General features: G+C 37.6%; 3 protein-coding genes across 4 annotated transcripts in view; 2 read left to right on the top strand and 1 right to left on the bottom strand.

Annotated features, from left to right (window-relative positions):
* Positions 1-1,083: 1,083 nt before the first annotated feature.
* On the bottom strand, positions 1,084-1,384 carry LOC117020602 (cytochrome c oxidase subunit NDUFA4-like). Its single transcript, XM_033103208.1, has one exon. It carries the CDS (start codon positions 1,382-1,384, stop codon positions 1,136-1,138), a length of 249 nt encoding a protein of 82 aa, XP_032959099.1. The 3' UTR covers positions 1,084-1,135.
* A 5,038-nt stretch (positions 1,385-6,422) lies between these two features.
* CCDC28A (coiled-coil domain containing 28A) lies at positions 6,423-20,519 on the top strand. Of its 2 annotated transcripts, XM_033103206.1 has the most exons (6): positions 6,423-6,960; positions 8,764-8,963; positions 13,648-13,811; positions 14,517-14,671; positions 16,658-16,680; positions 19,959-20,519. In XM_033103206.1, exons 1-6 carry the CDS (start codon positions 6,439-6,441, stop codon positions 20,011-20,013), a joined length of 1,119 nt encoding a protein of 372 aa, XP_032959097.1. In that variant the 5' UTR covers positions 6,423-6,438; the 3' UTR covers positions 20,014-20,519. The 2 variants fall into 2 exon arrangements, with proteins under 2 accessions (XP_032959097.1, XP_032959098.1); XM_033103207.1 differs by lacking the exon at positions 16,658-16,680 and having other exon boundaries at positions 19,883-20,009.
* A 1,699-nt stretch (positions 20,520-22,218) lies between these two features.
* ECT2L (epithelial cell transforming 2 like) overlaps positions 22,219-22,567 on the top strand; it is a 72,997-nt gene continuing 72,648 nt past the window's right edge. The window contains 1 exon segment of the mRNA XM_033094355.1: positions 22,219-22,313. The gene's annotated coding sequence lies outside the window, so the exon portion shown is untranslated.

A 22,567-nucleotide genomic window follows, 5' to 3' on the forward strand; every position in this document is an offset into this window, starting at 1 on the left:
ACAACAAAATATTTGTTGGTAAGACTGCCAGATTTAGCAAAAACAAAACAAAAAGAAAAAACAGGATGCCAGTTGAATTTGATTTTCAGATATACGAGGAACACTTTTTTAGTAAAAGTATGTCCCAAATATTACATGGCACTTACATGAATAAAGTATTCTCATTTGTGTTGAAATTGGGGAAGAAATCCATAATCTCACATAATTGCATTTTATTTCTTAGTTGGCTCTGTACAGTTATAGAAATAAGCTACAGAATTGAGTTTTTATTTTAATTAATTTATGTTCTCAAAAGCTAAATGGAATCTGGTCTCAAATCAATTTAACATGAGATAATACTGCCACCTAAAGATCAGAGGCAGGTATGACTAAGAATTAACCTAACTTCTAATTCCTGAATGAAACATCTGAGTTATGACACTTGGTTTAATTAATAATGCCATTCTGCCACTTGCCATCATGAGTTTAATTTCCCCCTCATTTATTCATTCATTTAATGAACACTTTCTACGTTTCTATTGTGCTAGACCTTGGGAATATAAAGCTGTATAAAACCTAGTTCCTTCCTTTTCCAACAAACTAATGGGAGCGACCAGCAGATTACCAGATGTCACCCCAGGGAGCCTTGCCCTTTAAGAGTAAAGTGAAATTATATATAACCCCAATATTCATAGGGTAGACTGTGGTTTGTAATTTTCCCATTCACCTTGGACTCCAAGCTCCTCCTGCTTATCTGACATAGTGCCTTTTATGGACTACTTTGTTGTTACAGACACATTACCCTTGTTCGACACTACATCTCCCACAGTCGTAGAATACAACTTTTTTCCCTGAGTTCCATGACTAACTCACACAAAACTGAGCTTGTAGGGGATTTATCTTGATGTTTGGAAGCATGGAGTGTGTGTGTGTCTGTGTGTATGTAGAGTAACACTAACAATTACAAATTGAATAATAGACTTCATGTCTTTTTTTTCAAGTTTCAGATATTTATTAATCAGTGTAAACCCCAACATAACACACCAACATGATTTCATGCATTTGGAGGGGAAATATTTCCTGGTTAAGTGGAAAATTGTGTGGATGGCTTCTGGAAGACCTGCATTCTAAGCAGCTTTTTAGTGAAACATTTCATTTAGCAGTCTGGACCTTCTTTCTTCAGTTTGCTGTAATCTACATTCACTGAGTAGAACTTGTACTGCTGATTGGGACCCATTTTGTTCCAGGGTTCTGGGTTATTCTTTCTATCCCAACAGACATCTGGACTGAACAATGCCAGGCACATGACATACAGCGCGGCTCCAGTACCTCCAGCTCTAATAAATACATAGAGGGGGATCAAGCTTGGATGCTTCTTAGCCTGACCGATGATTTGGCACAGCATGGTTGCGGCAGTGGGGTGGGGTCCCCAAACACAGAAAAACAAAACTACAAGGCCCAGGAATAGGTAGTTTCTGTGAGGAGGTGGAGCAGACGGCCCTTCATTTCTCTTTTTAAAGTTCTTCCTACCATTTTGACTCTTTCTCCCTCTGCTCTCTTTTTTTGGTGTCTTTTTTCCCAACTCCCACCCTCTACCACAGTGAACAATTCTTGCCACTTTATTAGACAAAACAATTCAACTTTCTCAATCTCACATCCCCAAACTCAGCCTCCTGCCCACTGTGCCTGTACAACTCTCATTGTTGTATTATGACACACAATGGGCCACCTACCTAGAGCCGAGTTGCATCCCTTTTCTTGCCCCGTATAAAGATCTATTTCTCCACCGACGGGAATTATGGCAACCCCTTAAAAGACGGAATGGTAACAGTTTACGTTTAAATAACATTTTTAAATGTTCTTGTTAGATAGAGATATAAACAAAGTATTATGGGAGCCCTTCCTACCTCACCCTCCCTCCCTCCCTCCCTCCCTCCCTCCCGTCTGCTTTCTCCACTATAAGTATTTCTGAGCAGTCTTGTGGTATTCCATGGTAATACTGCTGAACGTGAACTAAAATTGAAGGGCTGTAATGCAGTATAGCTACTTTGCCGGTCCATGGTATACTTTGTTTTCTGGTTAAGCCTACAACACAAGCTTTCTTCTGGAGCTGGAGTCTTCCTATGACGAGAGCTGGAGAAAGGATACTGGAAGGATGAATCAGACTCCTGTCTTGCTGTTAATCATTCCATAATTCTGTTAGCTACTCTTCGCCTCAAAAGCGTGAACATGAAATTGGATTAAAACATAAATTTTGTAGAATCATAAATGGAAGTGATCCCAAATACGAAGTTTACAAAGAATCATTCAGTCAACAATTTCCCTGAGCTTTAGAATCAATTCCTTCATCAGATCCCCTTGGTATGAAGGCAGGTGAACCAAAACACAAATTGTCCAGCTAAATAAAAGCGCCTTCGTGGGCATTAGTGATGCCATCTGATTGACAGTGTGACCACACCTCTATCTTTGGACTTTGGGGTTTAAAGAGGGATTGTGTGAATCACTTCACTTTCAGATATAAAGTCAAAGAACTTCATTCACTCATCATACATTTATTGAGTACCTGCCTTATGTCTTGTTCTATGCAATGTGCTTAGGATACAAAATCAAATGAAATGATATATACTCTCAGGGAACCTATAGCCTAACGAAGAAGACAAATTTATCAAAGACCATATATGTAAGAATTTTGTAAATGTTTAAGTCTTTGTAAGTTTTCAAGTCTGTTGCTTGTCCTTTCTTTAGTTTTTCCAAAGCAGTTAGCAGTAAAATACAATTATAATGGTCTCTGTGCATATTTTGGGACCCTTCACTAATGCTTAAAATGTACACCTTAGAGTAGACCAGAAGTCTAGATCAGTATGTCAGTTCCAGGCATATGCCAAGCTCATTTATGCTCTAAGGCTTTTTTACTAGCTGTTTCCTGAGTTAGGCATGCAAAGAAGCATTGAGCCTATCTTACCTTCACCTAGGCATTCTGGTCTGGGAGGAAAAGGAGGTGTAGGAACACTTAGCGAATGAGGTATAGGCTTCCAAGTTAAAGAAACAAAAACTAAAAATCTCTTCCCTATAAGAACCACAAAGGATAACTAGGGGATGGTTCTTTTCCAGGCACCACAGTAGAGTAGCCATTTGCTTTGGGTTGAGATAACCACCTTCTCTTTTAGAGTGTAACCTTCTCACGGGGAAGGACAATGCATGTAACTCAACAAATGAGGATGTACAACAGTGGCTTCCCATGCATCACCTGAGGACCTTACAAAAAAAATGCCTAATTCAAATGAAACGGAAGAAAAATTATGATACTTACGATGCGATTGGAAATTTGAACACTGACTGGATATTTAATAATGTTAAGCAATTATTGCTGTTTTAGGAATAATAGTGATATTACGGTTAAGTTGTTTTTTTATCTTAGAGATCTACACTGAAATAGTATAGATTGAATGATGTCTAGGATTTACTACAATATAATGTGGGGGAGGGGTTAAGTGAAACAACATTGGTATGAGTCAATAGGTAGATAGATAATGGGTACATGAGGGTTTATTATACTATTCTGTCTTCTTTCGCATATGTACGAAATTACCCATAAGAAAAACTATTGTTTTTTACCAAATAGAGATTCGTGGGTCTCCAAGAGATTCTGGCTTAGTAGGGCTAACGCTTATGAAACTGTACTTTGCATCACCATCACTACCAGGAGATGCACCACCAGTACTCCTCCTTGCCTACCTGTGCTATAGCGTATATTAGTGTTGGGGCGGGCGTCTTGTTGATCAAAGCTCTCATCCTCTAAATACCATGCTTAAGAAGAATGTATCTGATTAGAGTAATTTATACAAGCTGTGCATTTAACAGTCAATCCAAAGCAGCAATTTTGCAGTTAAACGGAAATCTAGTAAACCTCAAAGAACAAAATTTCTTTCCAGAAGGAACTCTAGATTTCAAGTAAAAGAAATCAAATTCAGTGTAGATGCCTGACCACTGCAACACAGCTGCAGCTGAAGTAGAATAATATCGAATGTCAACTACAGTTAAATACACACACACACACACACACACACACACACAGAGGGTGCCAAAAAAATGTATACATATTTTAAGAAAGGAAAAGACTGTATTAAAATTACACTGATGGTAAACACTTGGAGCCCCTCATCTTTTGTTATCAGTGTATATTGAATGTTACAATTTTAATATAGTTTTTTCCTTTCTTAAAATGTGTATACATTTTTTGGCCATATATATATATATATATATATATATATACACACACACACATATATACATATATTCATGGGATGTAAAGTACAGCATAGGGAATATAGTCAATGATATTTTAACAGCTATATACGATGTCAGAAGGTAGTAAATTGGGGGGGGTGTTATCACTTTGTGAGGGGTGTAAATTTCTAACTATTATGTTACTTTGTAACACCTGAATCTAATAAAAAAAAAATCGCATTCAAAATGTGCCTCTGTGACTCTATCTCATGTCACTCTGCCCCTAAGTCAGTACAGTCCAGCCACACCCACCCTTTGCTTCCTCAAATATGCCAAGCTCATCTGTGCCTAAAGACCTTTGGTTTAGCCATGTTTTGCCCAAGGATGTTCTCCCCCAGATCATTCCATGGCTGGCAACTGTCTTTCATTCTTATCTCAACCCCCCACATTGCCTTTTCGGGAAGGCCTTCCCTGACACTTCCTCTTCAGGACCCCACCCCTTACAATAACTCCCTATGACCTTAAGCTGTTATTTCAGAGCACTTGTCACTGAAACTGTCCATTTGTTTACTACTCTATCGTCTTTATCAAGAATATAAGATCTCCGACGGCTTTTGTCCATCTTGTTTATGGATGTCCCCTGACCTCCTAGACAGTGTCTGGTCAAAATAGGGACTCAATACAGAACTCTGAATACCTGAAATATGTACGTTTTGAAGGGTACCTTCTTGTGTTCCTAAATTATATTGGTGGTTGCAAATGCAAATACCACAGGATTTAGATGGGTACTAAAGACAAAAGGAATTAGAGAAACACTAGAGATCACTGGAACTGATCTAAAGGAGGCAGCTGCTCTTCAGCTTGAACTATTGTTGCCAGGCTACAGTGCAGATCTAGTGTGGTCAGAGCTTCCCATTATTATTGCGATGCCAAATAGATGGGATGACATCCATTTTTTTATTCCTTTAATTTCAACTGTTAGCAACCAATTTGAAATAATTAATATAGCATGTGAATCACTAGTTGGCAAGCTCTGCTCATAACGATAAGACAATTCAGAGATCAGTTAAGAGACAAGATTAGTTTTGAGAAAAGATACTGGGAAGATTATACCCTATTGCATTGTTTGTAATGGTGAAAAATGGGAAACAATCTAGATATCCATCACTATGGGAATTCCCAAATAATTTGTGGCAAACTTATTTGATAGAACAGTATAGTTAAAACAAATGACGTTTATCCATATGTATCAATGTACACAGATCTCAAAAACATAGAATTGGGTGAAAAAGTTAAGTTGTAGATCAAAACACAAAATATAATAGTACTCATGTAAAACTTCAAAAGCCCAAAGTGATTCTACACATTGCTTATAAATATACAGTAATAGGGAAAGTATACTAAGCCTAGATTAGGAAGACACATGTCAAATTTAAGACAGTAGTTGACTCTCTGAAGGGAAGGAGAGTGGCACTGGAAATAGGTGGCACCCACTTTACCTGCAACATTCTGTTTCTTTCATCTAAAAATATAAAATGACAGAACGTAACATCTATTCAGTTTTCATAGTGGGTACATGAATGTTTACTCTGTTTTTCTTTATAAAACATTCCAGAATTTTAAAATATGGAGCGTGGTGGTGGTGGATGAACATCCCATACTAGAAGCCAGGATAACTGGATTCGTCTTTGCTTGGCCTCTCTGGCATTGATATAATAATCTCTAGATTTGGTTTCCCATTTCCTCGTTAGCAAATGTGGGAGAAATGTGCGGTGCTCTCCAGTCACTTCAACCTAACGGTCTATGAACCTAAAACCTGCCCACTCCCAAACCCCACACAGAGAAGGCCATCCAAACTAGGGGATACAATACAGATTTCTCCCTTCATTTAGAATAGTTCCATCTCTCTCAAGCTGCAATTCCTTCTCCAGAGGCAGTATGTATAGTGGAAGAACAGTCTTGGCAACCAAGAGTCGTGGGTTTATTAGCCTTTCTGAGTGTTAGATTCCTTTTTACTAACACAGGGGTTATAACACCTATCTCACAAAATTGTAGTGAGGTATAGAGAAAATGTACGTCTAGTGCCTGAACAGAGTAGTTATTAATAGTAGTCGTAGTAATAGAATTGCACTTAGGTTCTAATTAGGCTCGGCTTTGGGGTCCCTAAACAGAATCACGGTTTTTCACGATGCCTTCCAAGCCAAAGTTGGTTTACCTTGCAAAGTCCGGGCGATGTATCGGAAACAATCCAGAATGGTTGTTATGGCGACACACTGGTTCCGCCTTGCTTGCTCGAACAGCACGCTGGGAATTGTAGTGCGTAGGAGCTGGCACTCACAGAAGGAGCGGGGCAGTTTCCAGAAAGGTTACTATATTTCTCGTTCCTGCCTCCACTGCTACCCTCTATCCTTTCCTGCTTTGGGGCCACAGACCCCAAATAAATACCCAGCTAGGGGGTCCTCCTCTCCACGCCCGCCTAAAGGAAGGACAGAGGAAGCAATGCGGTGTAAAGGGCGGAGACCCGCACGACACTGGTGGAGCCGGAACAGGCGAGGCTACCGCCTGGAGCACGCAGGCTCCACCTCCTTACGTCATGTCCGTAAACAGAGGGAGCTGTGGAGGCGCGGGGTTCGGGGTGTGACCCCCGCTCGAGCTGCTGCAGGAGCGTCGGCGGCTGCAGCTAAGGTGGTGGCATCGGGGACCCCGGAATCTTCGCAGATTGAGGAAGAGGACCCCGCTCTCCTCCTTCCTCAGGTATGAAGTGGAAGCAAAGGCACCCCCGCCGTGACCCCCGTTAGGTCCCGCCCACCACCTACCGTGGCCACGGCTGGATTCCGGGCGGTGAAGGATCAGCAGATCGGGGAAGGGGAATGAGGTGAAATCAAGAGAGTCCTAGTGGTCCTGCTCGGAGGCTGCGTGTTCCTGACTCTCAAAACCAGTGTGTGTCAACTACGAGCTGTTTACGAAGGGCTTCTCCAAATGGTTCCGTGCTGCTTAGTATACAAGAAGGATTTCAGTGCACTTGTGACAGATGTTACTTCCCCAAAACAGATCAGTTTCGAGCCCCTCAGAACATTTTAATTTAGACCACTATTGGTTTATTTGCATTGCTTTACTTCCTACATTTTTTTCCTTTTTCTTGCGTCACCGGATGTGTATTAGCATTCAATTCGAACGCCAGTGTGTTTATGTGTATCATAAATTTATACAGATACTTGGTTCTTGGAGAACTGATATCCCTTCGTCTCTATTCAGTCTTTTAAAGTTGCATTTAATTTGTGTTGCGTGCTGAAAAAAACCCCAAATGCCCGTTCTATTACTAAACATGCTTCTTAAAGGAAAAATTGTTAGCCAAGATATAGGGGGATACATTTGGAATCTGGGATTAGAAACTGGGTATCAGAGCCTTTCCTTTAAAAACCTTTGCTTCTTTGGAGGTCTCATAGTTCCAGTTATGATTGTCTAGAGTCAGCCTGAGCCACCCGAGCTGAATGGTTTAAATTCCAGTGCTTAGTGACACCAATTCCAGACAATACCAAAACTTCTGTTTTCATGAAAATTCTCAAGTAATTATTTTAGCGGTGACATCAATGGATGTGAATCTTTTTAAATAGTCACAGCATGATTAAATACAACACAACAAAAAAGGCCTAGTGCTACGAACTTTACAATCTGATGATGTAAATGGCCACTGGCCACGTAAACTTCTCATTATACATGAAACAATGTAACTAAGAAGAATTTAATATTATGCATAAACAAAAAGGAAATGGAGGAGGAAATTTTTAGATGGATGACTAATAGGAAAATAAGGCTGGTTAATACATAAAGTAAGGGAAAAGTACTGGATCAACAGAAGGTCGTACATAATTTCTCTATGGAAGGGCCAGCTGTAACTTCATAGTGTAAGTTTTTTTGATATTAGCAAAACCATATATAACAAAGTTTCATTTTTCCATGGAGATAGGTAGAGAAAGTATATAGAAAATAGTCACAGAAGAAGTTTCATTTTACAGAACTTCGCTTGATCAAAGAACTAAAATTAGTATTATTCCTAGACAGACACTGAGTTTCTGCTTGGTAGTTGAAATAAGGTTTCTAGTTAAAATGAAGCTATTCCTGTCAATTATCCATCTGTTCGAATCTAGTTGGTTCTTCTAAGAATGCGTTTTAGAAGGGAGACCTAAAGGCCACCTGAAGCTTGAGTCTATCTGGGAATATCACATGGCTGTTTTGTTGATTTTCATATGTATTGTTCCCTCTAATAATGTAGGCTTTTTGAGGGCAGGGACTTTGCCTTTTCAGTACCATCTCCCCAATGCCCAGAATAGTGCCTGGCAAGTGGAAGAGAGCTAACATTTATGGGATGAGTGAATAAAGAAAATAGTGAAAAAAAATTTTGTGGACAGTTTTGCTTAGGGCTTCTGTGTACATAGATTAAAGGCACCCTTATTCTCACTTTTCTTGGTCCTCTTTCAGTCTATGACGTGGGTCTTTGAGCCTCTTTTATTTTGGCATGTTACAGCATACATGTATAATTTTGCTCTGTTTCCTTAGGTCATAAGAAGCTGGCCTTGGTGTAATAAGAAACTTCAAACAATGGAGGAGCGGAAAGTAAAGAGGAGGAGTCCCAAGTCTTTTAGTGCCCACTCTACTCAGGTTGGGAATGCCAAAAAAAATGCCATTCCTGTTAGTAAAAGCACTGGGTTTTCAAATCCTGCATCACAGTCAACTTCACAGCGACCAAAGTTAAAAAGGTGAAATTTTTTTTTCTTTTATATTATTGCAGCAAAATGCGATTAGGTTGGTGCAAAAGTCATTGTGGTTTAAAAGGTTAAAAACAATTGCAAAAACCGCAATGACTTTTGCACCTACCTAGTATTAAATACTAAATCCTGTAATTCTTCTGACATTTTCTTCTCTTTTCTTGACTTTTCAAACAGTCAAGGCACATATTATATGATTTAGGAAAAAATTTATGAAGGTTACAGGGTATGTATAGAGATTAGAAAATGCAAAATGAATGATTGGTTTGAAGGCCCTTGCATTGTATCATATTAAAATATACAGAGCAAGAAAACTTGAAGACAAAGATGATGAGCTAGCCAGAAATGGGATAAAAGACATATGGGGTTTTTTTTGTTTGTTTTTTGTTTTTTAACTAAGCTGAGTTTTGTGCTTTGGTCGTTTTTATTTTTTAAAAAGCGTGGTTTCACTATTTATAGAAATGATTTGTATTTCTTGTAAACGTTCAAACACAGGAAGAATTCAGAGCAGAAATTTAAAACACTAAAACCGCACCACCTAGACGTAATCATTAATATTTGGTGAACACCATTTGTCTTCAGGCTCTAAAGGAAACGGGAGTAACAAGTTTAAATGTGTTATATATTACTGCCATATATCTGTAAGTATTTCATAACATTAAATATTTGGAAAGCAAGATAACATCTTTAGAGAAAAAGCCTTTTCATAATTTGTCTAATTATTATCAAATAAACATACTTCCAATTGCAAGCTCATTGTGGAGAGTCATTTAAGGAAGTAATGCTTGTAGCACTCTGTGTCTATTGGGTTTACACAAAAAACAAGATTCCTGCCTTGATCTCACACTCTCTTTGAGGAAAGAAAAGGGACATAGCCAGAGACACTTGGGAGAGAAATTTGCAGTAAGGACTAAATGATAAACAACAAGAGTTATTAGGGTTTCCTTTGAATAAATTATCAGATTGGAAAGGGGTTTTCCTGGAGGAGTTTAACTTAAAAGTCAAATTTTTAATATGGTTACGGTTGCTGGAAAAAGAAAGGCAAGAGATTGTAAAGGTAATCATTCCTTTTTCTAGATTCTTACAGCAGTTTCTTTGCATCAATATCTTACTGTCATTTTCTACCTTGTTCTTTTATTTCTCTACAGTTTAGCATGTAGGCTTCCTGAGGGCTGCGGCTGTATTCCTCATCCTTATGGATTAGATAGTCCTTACAGTGGAGCTTTGCACCTAGTGTAATTTCCAGTGCTTTTTTATTGTTGAATTATTTTACTATAAAGTGAGACCGTGTGAAATGATCAAAAACATTGAAGTAGGAACAAACAGATGTTTTTCTTTCTTGAGAGGGTAACTAAATGATAACTAATGTGAAACACTTACTTGGATAAAACTTGCAATTTGAAAGAAAAGATACACATTTGCTGTACTAAAACCTTATAGTCTGTAGCAGCTTGTCTCAGATTTTAATGTGAATGTGGGTCTCTCATTTTAAAATGCACATTCCAAATCATTTAGTCTGGGATCGGGCTTCTAATAAGCTCACAGGTGATGCTGACGCTGTGGGTCTTGGATGGCAATTGAGCAGCATGATTTAATATCATTCAAGAATGATATTGACTGTATATAAGATACAGGTCTTGCTTTGTGAAGAACTGTTACTGATCTCATGTCAACAGCCTATGTGTTTTCAGTTGATTGCTTATAAGGAGAGTTTGATTCTTTCTTGCTACCTCCTCCCCCGCACCCACCCTGTTCCCTGTTCATCATATCCTTATGTGGGGAGTGCACTGTGGGAAAGGTATCTTCACACATCACTATAAAGAAATTAATTGAGTACTGAATATATGTGTATGGCAGGATCTGTAGTACGTGTTGGGGTTAAACAGATAACACACAACCCCTTCTCCCTTTTTTGCCTGGTGAACTCTTGCTTATTCTTTAAGGGTTCACTCACATATACCTTTAGGAAGTTTTCTCTGGCCGCCCCTAGATGGGCTAAACTGCCCCTTCTCTCTTCCCATATCACAGTGTGTATAGCATCATCACTCAAGTGTTTGAGACCTGGTATATGCTAGGCATGTGTAATAAGAACTAATCTGACCTAGGAGTTTTAAAAAGGCCTTCGTGAGGAAATAGCATTTAAACTGACACTTGAAGGACGTGTAGAGGTAGCTTGGCAAAGATGGCATTAAGGAGAAGGATGCTAACGTAGGCAGAGGATTAGCACATAACTAGGTAAGAGAATGGATTTCTAGGAAGCAAAAGAGATTCAGGATGTCTAGAGCATAGACAGACAGGGGAGGATAGCATTTCTTACCGATATGGGGCTTTATCCAGCAGGCATTGCAAAGCTGCTGAAGGGTTTGAATTAAGTAAATTACATGACCTGATTTTACTTTTTAAAAATTGATTTGGCCGCTCTGTAGGGAGGGAAGGGGGATCAGAAGAGAACACACAGAGACAAGAAGACCAGTTGGGAAGGTGTTGGAGTAGTTTGGTCAAGAGATAGGGTAGTGGCAGTGGAGAGGAGAGAACTAGAGAGAGCAGAGATATATTTATGGGTATAATCAAAAAGACTTCATGACTACATGTGGGGGCCTTAGGAAGTTGAAGGAGTCAAGGTTAATAATAGGTTTTTAACACTCCATCATATGTGCTTATGAGTTTATATACCGTGTTTCCCTGAAAATAAGACTCAGCTGGACCATCAGCTCTAATGCATCTTTTGGAGCAAAAATTAATATAAGACCCGGTCTTATTTTACTATAAGACCCAATTTTACTATAATACAAGACCGGGTCTTATATTAATTTTTGCTCCAAAAGATGCTTTAGAGCTGATGGTCCAGCTAGGTCTATTTTCGGGGAATTAATTAATATTCCCCGAATATTATATTATATTTTTGCTCCAAAAGACGCACTAGAGCTGATGTCCAGCTAGGTCTTATTTTTGGGGAAACATGGTATATGTACTACCTCTTCTTTATTCATTCATCCATCAATGATACCCAGGCTACCTCCACATCTTGTCCATTGTAAACAATGTTGCAATGAACATATGGATGCACATGTCCCCTTGAAGTAGCATTTTGGGTTTTTCAGGTAAATACACAGAAGTGGGGTTACTGGGTCCTTCTTTGTCTCTTGTTATAGCCTTTGTTTTAAAGTCTGTTTTGTCTGATATAAAAGTATTGCTACCCCAGCTTTTTGTTTGTTTGTTTCCACTTCATGAAATAACTTTCTGCATCTCTTTATTTTCAGTCTGTGTGTGTCTTTCAATCTGAAGTGAGTCTCTTGTAGGCAACATATGTAAGGGTCTTGTTTTCTTATCCATTCAGCCACCCTATGTTTTTGATTGGAGCATTTAATCCATTTACATTGAAAGTAATTGTTGATAGATATGTAGTTATTGCCATTTTATTATTCATACTTTTTATCTTTTTCTTTCATCTTAAAGAAGTCCCTCTAACATTCCTTGTATTACTGGTTTAGCAGTGATGAACTCCTTTAGCTTTTTCTTATCTGGGAAGCTCTTTATCTGTCCTTTGATTTTAAAAGATAGTCTTGCTGGGTAAAGTACCCTTGGTTGTAGGTCCTTGCTTTTCATCACTGACTATTCATCACTGACTATTTCATGCCAATCCCTTCTGGCCTGCAAAGTTTCTGTTGGGAAATCAGCTGACAGTCTTATGGGAGGTTCCTTATAAATAACTAGTTGTCTTTCTCTTGCTGCTTTTAGGATTCTCTCTTTGTCTTTAACCTTTGCCATTTTAATTATAATGTGTCTTGGTGTGGGCCTCTTTGCGTTCATCTTGTTTGGGACCTTCTGTACTTCCTGGGCTTGTATGTCCATTTCCTTCACCAGATTAGGAAAGTTTTCAGTCATTATTTCTTCAAATAGATTCTCAATCCCTTGCTTGCTTTCTTCTTATCCCAGATGTGAGGTGGGGTCTCAGTGAGTCACCAGGGTGGAGCGAGCAGAGCTCACCAGACCAATTCAGGTTCAGATTTGGACACGGGTGTGTGTGTGGGGGCTCAACACAGGAAAGATGCTGCCCACCTGCCGGCTGCACGGGAGCAGGACCTCACACAGGGAAAATGGCAGCTGTACCTCCAGTCCTCTCCCTAAAGCCACACAACTCGGTCTCTCTCCGTATGTCTCCGATGCCCGCCCCCGCCGTCACTGTCCCTTTACAAGAACCCAAGGTCATTGCCTACGTGTGAGTGAGTCTGTGTGTGGGCCCTTTAAGAGGACATCTGGGTTTCCTGCAGCTTTCTGATGGTCAGAGTCTCCACTGTTTTTCACAGCCAGATGTGGGGGCTCTTCTTCCGGGCACCCGTACTCCAAGCTAGGGAGCCCGGTATGGGACTAGGACCCCTTGCTCCTCCAGGAGAAATCTCCATGCCTAGATGTCCCTCCCGATTCTCAGTCGCCACACAGAGGTGTGTGACCAGCCCTTTCTGCTTCTCCACTCTTCTACCAGTCTCAGTGTGGCTTTTTTATATCCTTAGTTACAAAATTTATGTTCAGCTAGACTTCAGATGGTTCTCCAGGTTGATTCTTCTATAATTTAGTTGTAATTTTAATGTGTTCACAAGATGAGGCAAGCACAGCATTTATCTACTCCACTATCTTGCGTTCTGCAATTAATTTTTTAACTGCATCTCCTTTGCAGAGTGATGAAGGAAAAGACCAAATCTCATGGTGGAGAAGGAAAAGGTGCTCAGTCAACTCCAATTCAGCATTCCTTTCTCACTGATGTCTCAGACGTTCAGGAGATGGAGAGGGGGCTTCTCAGTCTTTTGAATGATTTCCACTCTGGAAAACTTCAAGCATTTGGTAAGCAATAGATGTTTATATTTACCATTTTTATTTTCAAGATGTTTCCATCCGATTTTCTGTGTGTATTTTGCAATTCTTTTTAAAAGTGTCATTTTTGTTTGTTAAAAAAAATAGTCCAGAGGCATAAAATGCAATCTTCCTAGATTTCATTTAGCAATTAAGTTGTCTTGTACTACTGTGTATACAATTGAAAATATTACATTGTGTTTCTCTTGCTTCATAACATTCTACATGCTTCATAAATATTTTCATATATATTTCTTAAAGGATGAATACATAATTGGTTGACAAAATGATTTATGGTTGGAGTCCTTACTATGACTCTTAATTTCACTCAGATTATTATAAAATGTTGGATCAGTTGATTCAAATGACAGTTGTCAAATTGGAGATGATTAGATGATGTTATCACTTCTATATGTGATATTACTATTGAGAAAAGTATCTTCTTTACCTAAGAGATAATTTTTAAGAAATCTTTCTTATCTCATTTGCTTAATATCCATGGTCATTTCTTAGATAGTCATTGTTTTCCTGGTCAGAAATTTGATTTGTAATTATATCCACAAAATACGCAATCATCAACAAAGTATAAAAAAATAATGAATTTATTTTGTAGCACCTAGAGTTTAAAAGTATTTTCTCAAGAAAGTTAGTTTGAACTGTCGTAATCTTTATTAATGTTCTGGAATGTTCCCCCAGGAAATGAATGTTCCATTGAACAGATGGAACATGTTCGGGGGATGCAGGAGAAATTAGCTCGCTTGAATTTGGAGCTTTATGGGGAGTTAGAGGAACTTCCTGAGGATAAGAGAAAAACAGCTAGTGATTCTAACTTGGATAGGCTTCTGTCTGATGTGAGTATAGTTCTTTTTCTTTATTTTCTTAACAAATATTTTTATTGAGATAAAATTCACTATTTTAACCATTTCAAAATACACAATTTAGTGGTTTTTAGTATATTCACAATGTTGTGCAGACATCACCACTGTTTAATTACAGAACATTTTCATCACTCCAAAGAGAAACCCTGTAACTCTTACTTCTCCCTTTTCTCCATCCACTAGCAGCAACTAATCTACTTTATGCTTCAATGGATTTGCCTATTCTGGACATTTCATATAAGTGGAATCATATAATATATGGCTTTTTGTCTGGATTCTTTCACTTAGTGTAATGTTTTCAGGTTTCACCACATTGTACTTTTTTTTCAAAGAAATATATTTCAAAGAATTTATGCACATATTCCGAGAATGCTGGCAAATCTTAAAATGAAATATTAGTTTCTGTACATATATGATAAGATCTTTAAATGTAGAAGATAGTATGTCAGAAAATCCTGACATGATTAATACATATTGCATTATTTACTCAGGGTGGTTACTTATTTGTAAATTCATAATTATGTTTAGTGCTTATGGTAATTTAATATATTTCTGTGTGTACTCACTTGCTAGAGCTGCCATAGCAAAGTCCCATAGACTGGGTGACTTAAACAACAGAAATGTATTTTCTCACAGTTCTGGAGGCTCAGAGTTAAAGATAAAGTGTTGACAGGGTTGGCTTCTTCTGAGGCCTCTTGGCTTATAGATGGCGGTCTTCATGTTCACGTGGAATTCTGCCTGTATGCATGGGTACCGGTGTCTACATTTCATCTTCTGACACCGGTCATTTTGGATTAGGGCCCGCCCTAATAACCTCATTTTAACTTAATTACCTTTTTAAAGACCCATGTCCAGATACACTTACATTCTGAGGTACTAGGGGTTAGGGCTAAAACACGAATTTTGGGAGGACATAATTTAGCCTATAACACTACTTATGATTCCTTTTTTTTTTTAAACTAATGATTCTTATACTGAAAAGTTAATTAAATTAACCTCTTTAAATCTTTTTTGGAACAAACATAAATAAAAATTGAATTCAGTATACTTTAGTTTCAGAACAATTTCCATATTCACCAATGAAATTCTATTGTTTTTCTCTATCTTTTGAATAAATAAATGTGAGGGAAATTATATGCCTATACTTTGAAATTTTCAAGCCTACACTTTTTATTTCGAGTCTACTATGTTCACTGTTGCAACTATTTCCTTTTATCAATTTCTCTTCACAAATATAAGCTTAATTTGTAATACATTTAGGAGAGTGACTGTGGTATGGTGAAAATAACACTGAATTTGAAACCAGAAAGCCTTTATTTAGTCCAGAGTCCGCATTTGTAACCTTGAGCAACTTAACATGTCTGTAACTCAGAGTTTTCCCTCTAGGCATGATTAATTCTACCTCATACTGAAAACTTAATGTTACGTGAAATCTTTTTGTAATCCATAAAGGTTTTAAAGATTTTGATCATTAAAATGTCAACTTTTTTCTTTTAAAAACTATTATTAGAGATATTGTAATTGTAATAATTATATTATAATAATATAACTATTATAATTATGCATGATTTTAAGAATACTTAGAAAACTCCAGTTTTTATCATTTGGTTTTATTCTCTTCTCATGTTCTTGTTTAATATAGGCTAAAGCTACTTTATAATTATTTAGCATAAGTGAATTTCCCAGCCTGGAAATTTTTGAAAAGGATTTTTCTTTAATATTTTGCTTTTTCATTTAAAGAAAGCTTAAATGAAAAATGATGTATTTAAAAATGTATTTAACAATTATTTACTTATGATATTTATCTTATAAAAATTAAAATTAGTGCTCACTTCAGCACATATATTAAAATTGGAACAGTACTTTGAACAATGTTTTGTCTGGAATGTCAGAACCAATAAATGTTTATGGATTGAAACAGAAAAAAATTAAAATTAAATGTGTTTCTTTGTGTTACAGTTAGAAGAATTGAATTCTTCCATGTATCCTTTGCCTAATATCAACAGTGAAAAATCCACAAATTATAATTTCTGGGGACTAGTCCTAATCAAGTTTTAGAAAGATGTGTTTTTAGATACAATGAACAAAGACACCTACTATTATTTACTGGGGCCATCTCTCTTCCCCTTTGCTTTCTAAATAGAATTTTATAGTTTTGTATGCAGAAATTCTGTTTGTTTCTGGTTTGTTCTGCTTTGCTTTGTATTGTTTTTGTATTTTTAAAACAAATTAAAAAAAATTTTAATCAAGAGAATTGAGGATTAAGCCAGTTGTCATAAATTTTTTTGAATCTTAGATTCTGAGGCTAAATGGCAATTGGATATCCAGATATACTATGCTTAATTTAATATTATTACATAAATATTTTAAATCCATAATTTGAAAATTAGACATTAAAATTCAGCCTCCAAGGGATGCTTACATAGCTAGTGAAATGACATTTTTTTTTTTTGACATTTTCATAATTAAGTGCACAGAGTGTATCATAGGATTAGCTTAAAGGAAATTGTCAAGGCACATGTAAAATATTCAGGTTTTGACATTTCAATTTAGAGCAATTATTTCAGGAACTTATCAAAATGTATTTTGTTTACATAATGATAGGCACAATGTGAGGTACATAGAACAATAAGAAATGATCCTGCCTATAAAATAATTTCCTTTGAGAGATAAGACATCTCCTTTAATCCAAATACTGAGATACTAGAAAGGATACGGGTTGTAGAGTCAAGAGATTTGATGTTTGAAATTTGGTTCCACATTTTGATAATGTAACCTTGAGCATTGTTGAACATCTGTGTCCCCTGTTATACAGGGTAATCGCTACCTATAATAATGTGTATGTGAAATTTTCCAAACTACATTGTGTACACACACACACACACACACACACACACACACACGGTGCCAAAAAATGTATACACATTTTAAGAAAGGAAAAAAACTGTATTAAAATTGTAATACTCAATATATACCAATAACATAAGATGAATACAAATCATGTTTACATATTTTTTGGCACCCCTGGTGTGTGTGTGTGTGTGTGTATCTCTATATATAGATATAGATATAGATACAGGTATATAGCTATATATATTGTTACTATAATATACTGTTATTAATTGCTCAATTGTGCAGTAACAACAATGAAGAAATAGGGAGTTGTATACAAATCCGGTAATAGCAATTAACGACTAATTTTTATTGAATACTTACAATTTGCCAAGTATTATATGAAGGTTTAAACATACACTATCTCATTTAGTTTACCCTTGGAAGTAGGTGATGTTATACTCCCCATTTTACAGGAGATTTTGAGAAACCACATAAATTGTGGGGAGGTATTAATGGAAGGTATCATCATCATTTTAAGAAAGAAGGGGTAAGACATGAGTTAATTACAGGGCTTTTCTTAGAAGAAGTGATTCCTGGTTCTTTATACTTGTTTCAAGCTTTCTATTCTTTCTGTGCTTATGACACTTACATCTCTTTTACTCTCTTACCTGAGTGTTTGCTTAACATTTAGACTTACTTGTCTCACCACTTTCCTCAATTCACCCACTACAGTCAAACAAGGTAGCGAGGTAGAATATAAGAACGTGGGCTTTGGGTTGCTTGGTTTCAAACCTTGGTAAGCAGCTGTGTAAGTTTGAGCAAAGTCTGGCCACCCTCATTTCCTCAAGCTTTCCCCTCCCCATTTCCCTCTCTATCATCAGTGCCTCAGGTATTTCAGTCTCCACGAGTATTTAAAAACCCCTCTATTACCATAGCAGATACTGCTAATCCATGGCACTTTCTGCCATTGAGCCTGGACGTGGACATGACATTTTTTCTCATCTCTTAATTATGGTTAGTTGTCAGGTATCATTAGTTCTGCCTTTTACTCTTCATTCTCGACCCTCCTCACCGGATTCCATGACCTTTCAAATTTCTACTCCAGCTGTAGAGCTGCACTGTCCAATAAGGCAGCCACTAGCCATGTAGCTACTACGCCCCTGAAATGATTAAAAAGTGCTGTAAGTGTAATAGGCACACCTGATTTCAAAGACTTATTAAAAAAAAAAAAAGAATTAAAATATCTCAGTGCTTTTTATGATTACATGTTGAAATGATAATTTTTATTAGTGTAAATAAAATATATTTTAAAAGATTATATCTGTGGCTTGCATTACATTTCTTTTGGACAGTGCTGCTGTAGACTTTAGCTATTGCTACAAAATTATTCTTCCTAAAACATCACATTCATCTTGCTATTCCTATTTCTTACCATGTCAAGCTTTCTAAAGGGTCTCAATAATTTAACTACCACCTGTATATCCTGTTATAGTTTATATTCCCACCAAGTTGGTTCTCTGGCTGCCCAAGAGCCCTTCATGTTCATGTTCACCGTCAGGCCTTTTTCAGGTTGCACTTCATACCTAGACTTGCTCTGGCCTCCCCCTTCTCCTTGTCAAATAACACTGAAGTTCATAACTTCCAAATGCATTTTGTTTGTACCTCAAACTAGCATTCTGCCTTTTGTTCATTATCTGTTGGTTTTCATATGTGTTAAATCTCAGCATTCCAACTGGATGAGAATCTTCCAGGGCAGTGCTCATGTCTGTACATTTTTGCAACCTTTTTGCAACCTCTGCCAAACACGTATTACTGGCATTTCATTCTCAGTGTGTGCATATCACTGTTTGAATTAGGTCTTGAAAAACAGGTAGCAGGTAGATCATCTAGATGAAAGAATGAAAATGGAAGGCAGGTGTGATAAGGGACTTGTATCTACAGGAATTCCAGCTATTTCCAATCTTCTTGAAGAATAAGTTCAAGAATTATAGGGAAGGTTTTAGAGCTATGAAGATTTTATTTTTGACTTTTACAAAGAAATTGTTTTCTGAAGATGATAAACTGATGTTGTCTTCGCAAATGAATTTTTTTTTTAGTCTAATAAGTTACATTTGCTTCTAATCAGCTCCTTATGAAAATGATTCTTACTCATTAAAATAATTCTGTGCTCTATTAGAACCTGGAATATAGTCTTGATTTGGTGACTTTTTTTGAACTCTTCAAATTCTAGGCTAGTATAATTACTTCACTACATTTAAAAGTTGTCTGACCACTTTCAGGTTTCTCAGTAGCAATATTGGCACTTTCCCTTTAAACATATTTCTTTTTTGTAATACCTCTTTCTCTTAGCTCCTGAGTGTAATTTCCAGAAATTTAAAAGAAGTAATTATTATAAGATGAAAATCTTCTTAACTGATGAATTCAGACAAAAACTCCACTTGGCAGATGCACAAGATGTTCCAAATACTTCCACCAGCTAAAATGAAATTCAGTTGCTTTCTTGCGGTTTGAAGAAAAACAGCATTCTTTACTTTTCCAGCTGAATCCAGCAGCCGAATCATCTTCCACAATAACGAATTAAAGTAACTAAAGTGCCAATGCAATGATTTTCACATACTGCTTGAGTAAATTTGACTTGCCGTAATTCACTATCACTGGAGGCCTTGTTGAAGGCTTACCCAGGAAATGTGATGCAGAGGTTGTGCTGCTTTAGTTGATATTGTTGCCTTATGGGGTTATACTTGAAATGAATTGTGCTAAATGTTGTTGAAAGGGCTGAAGGATTTATCCTTCCTGAGCTCACCAAACTTATTCCACTGTTCATCTAAGTTGATGACGCACAGGCTTTTCGTGGCAGCCCAGCTTCAGTTTACGTTAGACAATCAGTACACGCGCTGATGTGTTTTCCAATGGCCAGTGACAACAAAATGTTAAATGATTATTTGTGAAATTTGCTATTTTTAATAAAGTGATTGTTTTAAATTGGTCTCTATCGTCTGTTTTGTAGAAACTTATAGTCTTCAATCTGGGGATACAAGAGTTCAATTCTCAAGAGGAAACTGTTCATAAAATTTGACGTTCTGCGACTTCTTTGCAAATTTTGCACCATGTGCACATTTAAATACTGGTATAATGAAAAGAGCGTGGGCTTTAAACTTAGCTCTTGATTTGATTCCCCTTTCTGCCCCTTACCTTTGTGTTCATGTACATTTACTCAGTTTCTTTAAGTTTAATTTTTGTTTTTATCTATTAATAGAAAAAGAGGTTAATAACCAACCAGCAGTGGTGGTTATGAGGCAGTAAAAAGGTGCACATAAGATGATTAACACAATAGCTGACACCAGTAATGTTCAGCAAACATTAGCTTCATCTCCTTTTTTAAACAGCTTTACTGAAATAATCCATACACCATAAACTATACCATTTTCAAGGGTACAATTCAGTGGTTTTTAGTAGATTCAAAGAGTTGTGCACCCATCATCATAATCTAATTCTAGAATGTTTTCATCACCCTGGAAAGAAACCCAATAGCAAGCAGTCGCTCCTCATCTCCTAAACTCCCCAGCATTTGTAACCAATAATCTCCTTTCTGTCTCTATGGATTTGCCTATTTGGACATTTTCTATAAATGGAATCTTACAAATACATGGCCTTTTGTGACTGGTTTCTTTTACTCAGCACAATGTTTTCCAGGTTCATTCATGCAACTTGGGAAACGTTTCTGTTGGGTTGAGAGAATAGGGATTCGAGAGGAAAAATAACACTCTAGGGTCTGACAGAAGAAAAGGAAACTGCCATGCGACATGTTTTTCTTGGATAGGTCCTGAGATAGAGTAAAGCACAAGCTGTTTCCGGTGGATTAGTGACAGAGCAGCAGACTGCCCTTGTTTATTCATTTGTCCTTTGTGTCAGGGGACCCCAAGTGGGTCCCAGGTAACAGAATTTTAGCTTATCTAATGTATATCCTTTTACAAAACTTAAACATGTTAAAGGCAACAGGAAAAAAAATGAGGTGCCTGATTTACAAAATATTTATTATATGGATATTGTATATTCCTTGTGGACAAATTTTAATTACAGATGATTTTTAAAAATACTACCAGAGCAAACCATTTAACGTATTTGTGTACATACTCCCAGAGTTCTTATATTCACAAAAATTAGATCATACTATTCATACAGTTTTCTAACCTGCTTCTCATATTGTGAACATCTTTTCATGAGGATAACTATTCACCTGCATAGAAAACAAAGGCTTCACAATAACCACTTAAAGGCATTTTGACGAGAACTATTAGAAACCAATTAAGAAGGGTGGTTTTTGTTGTTGTTTGGTTGGTTTTTCGGTTTTGGTTCTGGTGCCTCCTGTGTAAGCTAACATTGACAATAAGTATTAAAATAGTCTGAGGATTTGCTGAAATAAGAAACCCCACCTTTCCTATCACACGGCCTTAAAATTGCTGGCTTTCTTTGAGACCAAGCAAACGTTGGCTTTGGTGTCCAGGTCTTCCCGTGGGGTCCTGCAGCCTGGCGTCTGAGCCCGGCTTCTGGACACTCAGGCCGGGCGGGTCCTGTCGAGTCGCCCTGGCGGGAGGACTTGGGAACTGCATAGGGGTGGGACCCGCGGGGCGGGGCGCTGGGCCCTGTTGTTGGGTCGCTATGGAGACAGCGTGCCACTGTGCACCCTGAGCAGAGATCCGAAGTTTTGCTCCGGCTTTTCAGTACGTGGTTCAAAGAGGATCAGCCTCTCGTTGCCGCATCTCTCAGCCACCGACCGGAGGTAAAGCCCTTGGCTTTGGGGCCGCGCATCTTTTGCTTGGGTTCCCATGGACACAGCGCCCGGGCCGGTTTATTACAGTTTCCCCATGCAGCCTCGCGACGATCCTATGCAACACTGAGGCAGGGCACCTGGCTCCCCTTGGATGTCCTGGGAGAACCTCGGCAACTTCCGAATTACCCAAAACACTCAAGTGGCACGGGAGAGAAACAAAACAACCTTTGCGTAGAGTCAGATTTGTTTTCGGCTGCGACTAA

This window comes from Rhinolophus ferrumequinum, chromosome 3 (genome assembly GCF_004115265.2).
Source record: "Rhinolophus ferrumequinum isolate MPI-CBG mRhiFer1 chromosome 3, mRhiFer1_v1.p, whole genome shotgun sequence".
NCBI lineage: Eukaryota > Metazoa > Chordata > Mammalia > Chiroptera > Rhinolophidae > Rhinolophus > Rhinolophus ferrumequinum.

Coding starts and splice junctions, on each gene's coding strand:
- CCDC28A (XM_033103206.1), top strand. CDS start 6,439: ATGTATCGGAAACAATCCAGAATGGTTGTTATGGCGACACACTGGTTC. Junction 13,812..14,516: donor TGGAAAACTTCAAGCATTTG/GTAAGCAATAGA, acceptor ATGTTCCCCCAG/GAAATGAATGTTCCATTGAA. Junction 14,672..16,657: donor TGGATAGGCTTCTGTCTGAT/GTGAGTATAGTT, acceptor TTTGTGTTACAG/TTAGAAGAATTGAATTCTTC.
- LOC117020602 (XM_033103208.1), bottom strand. CDS start 1,384: ATGCTGTGCCAAATCATCGGTCAGGCTAAGAAGCATCCAAGCTTGATC.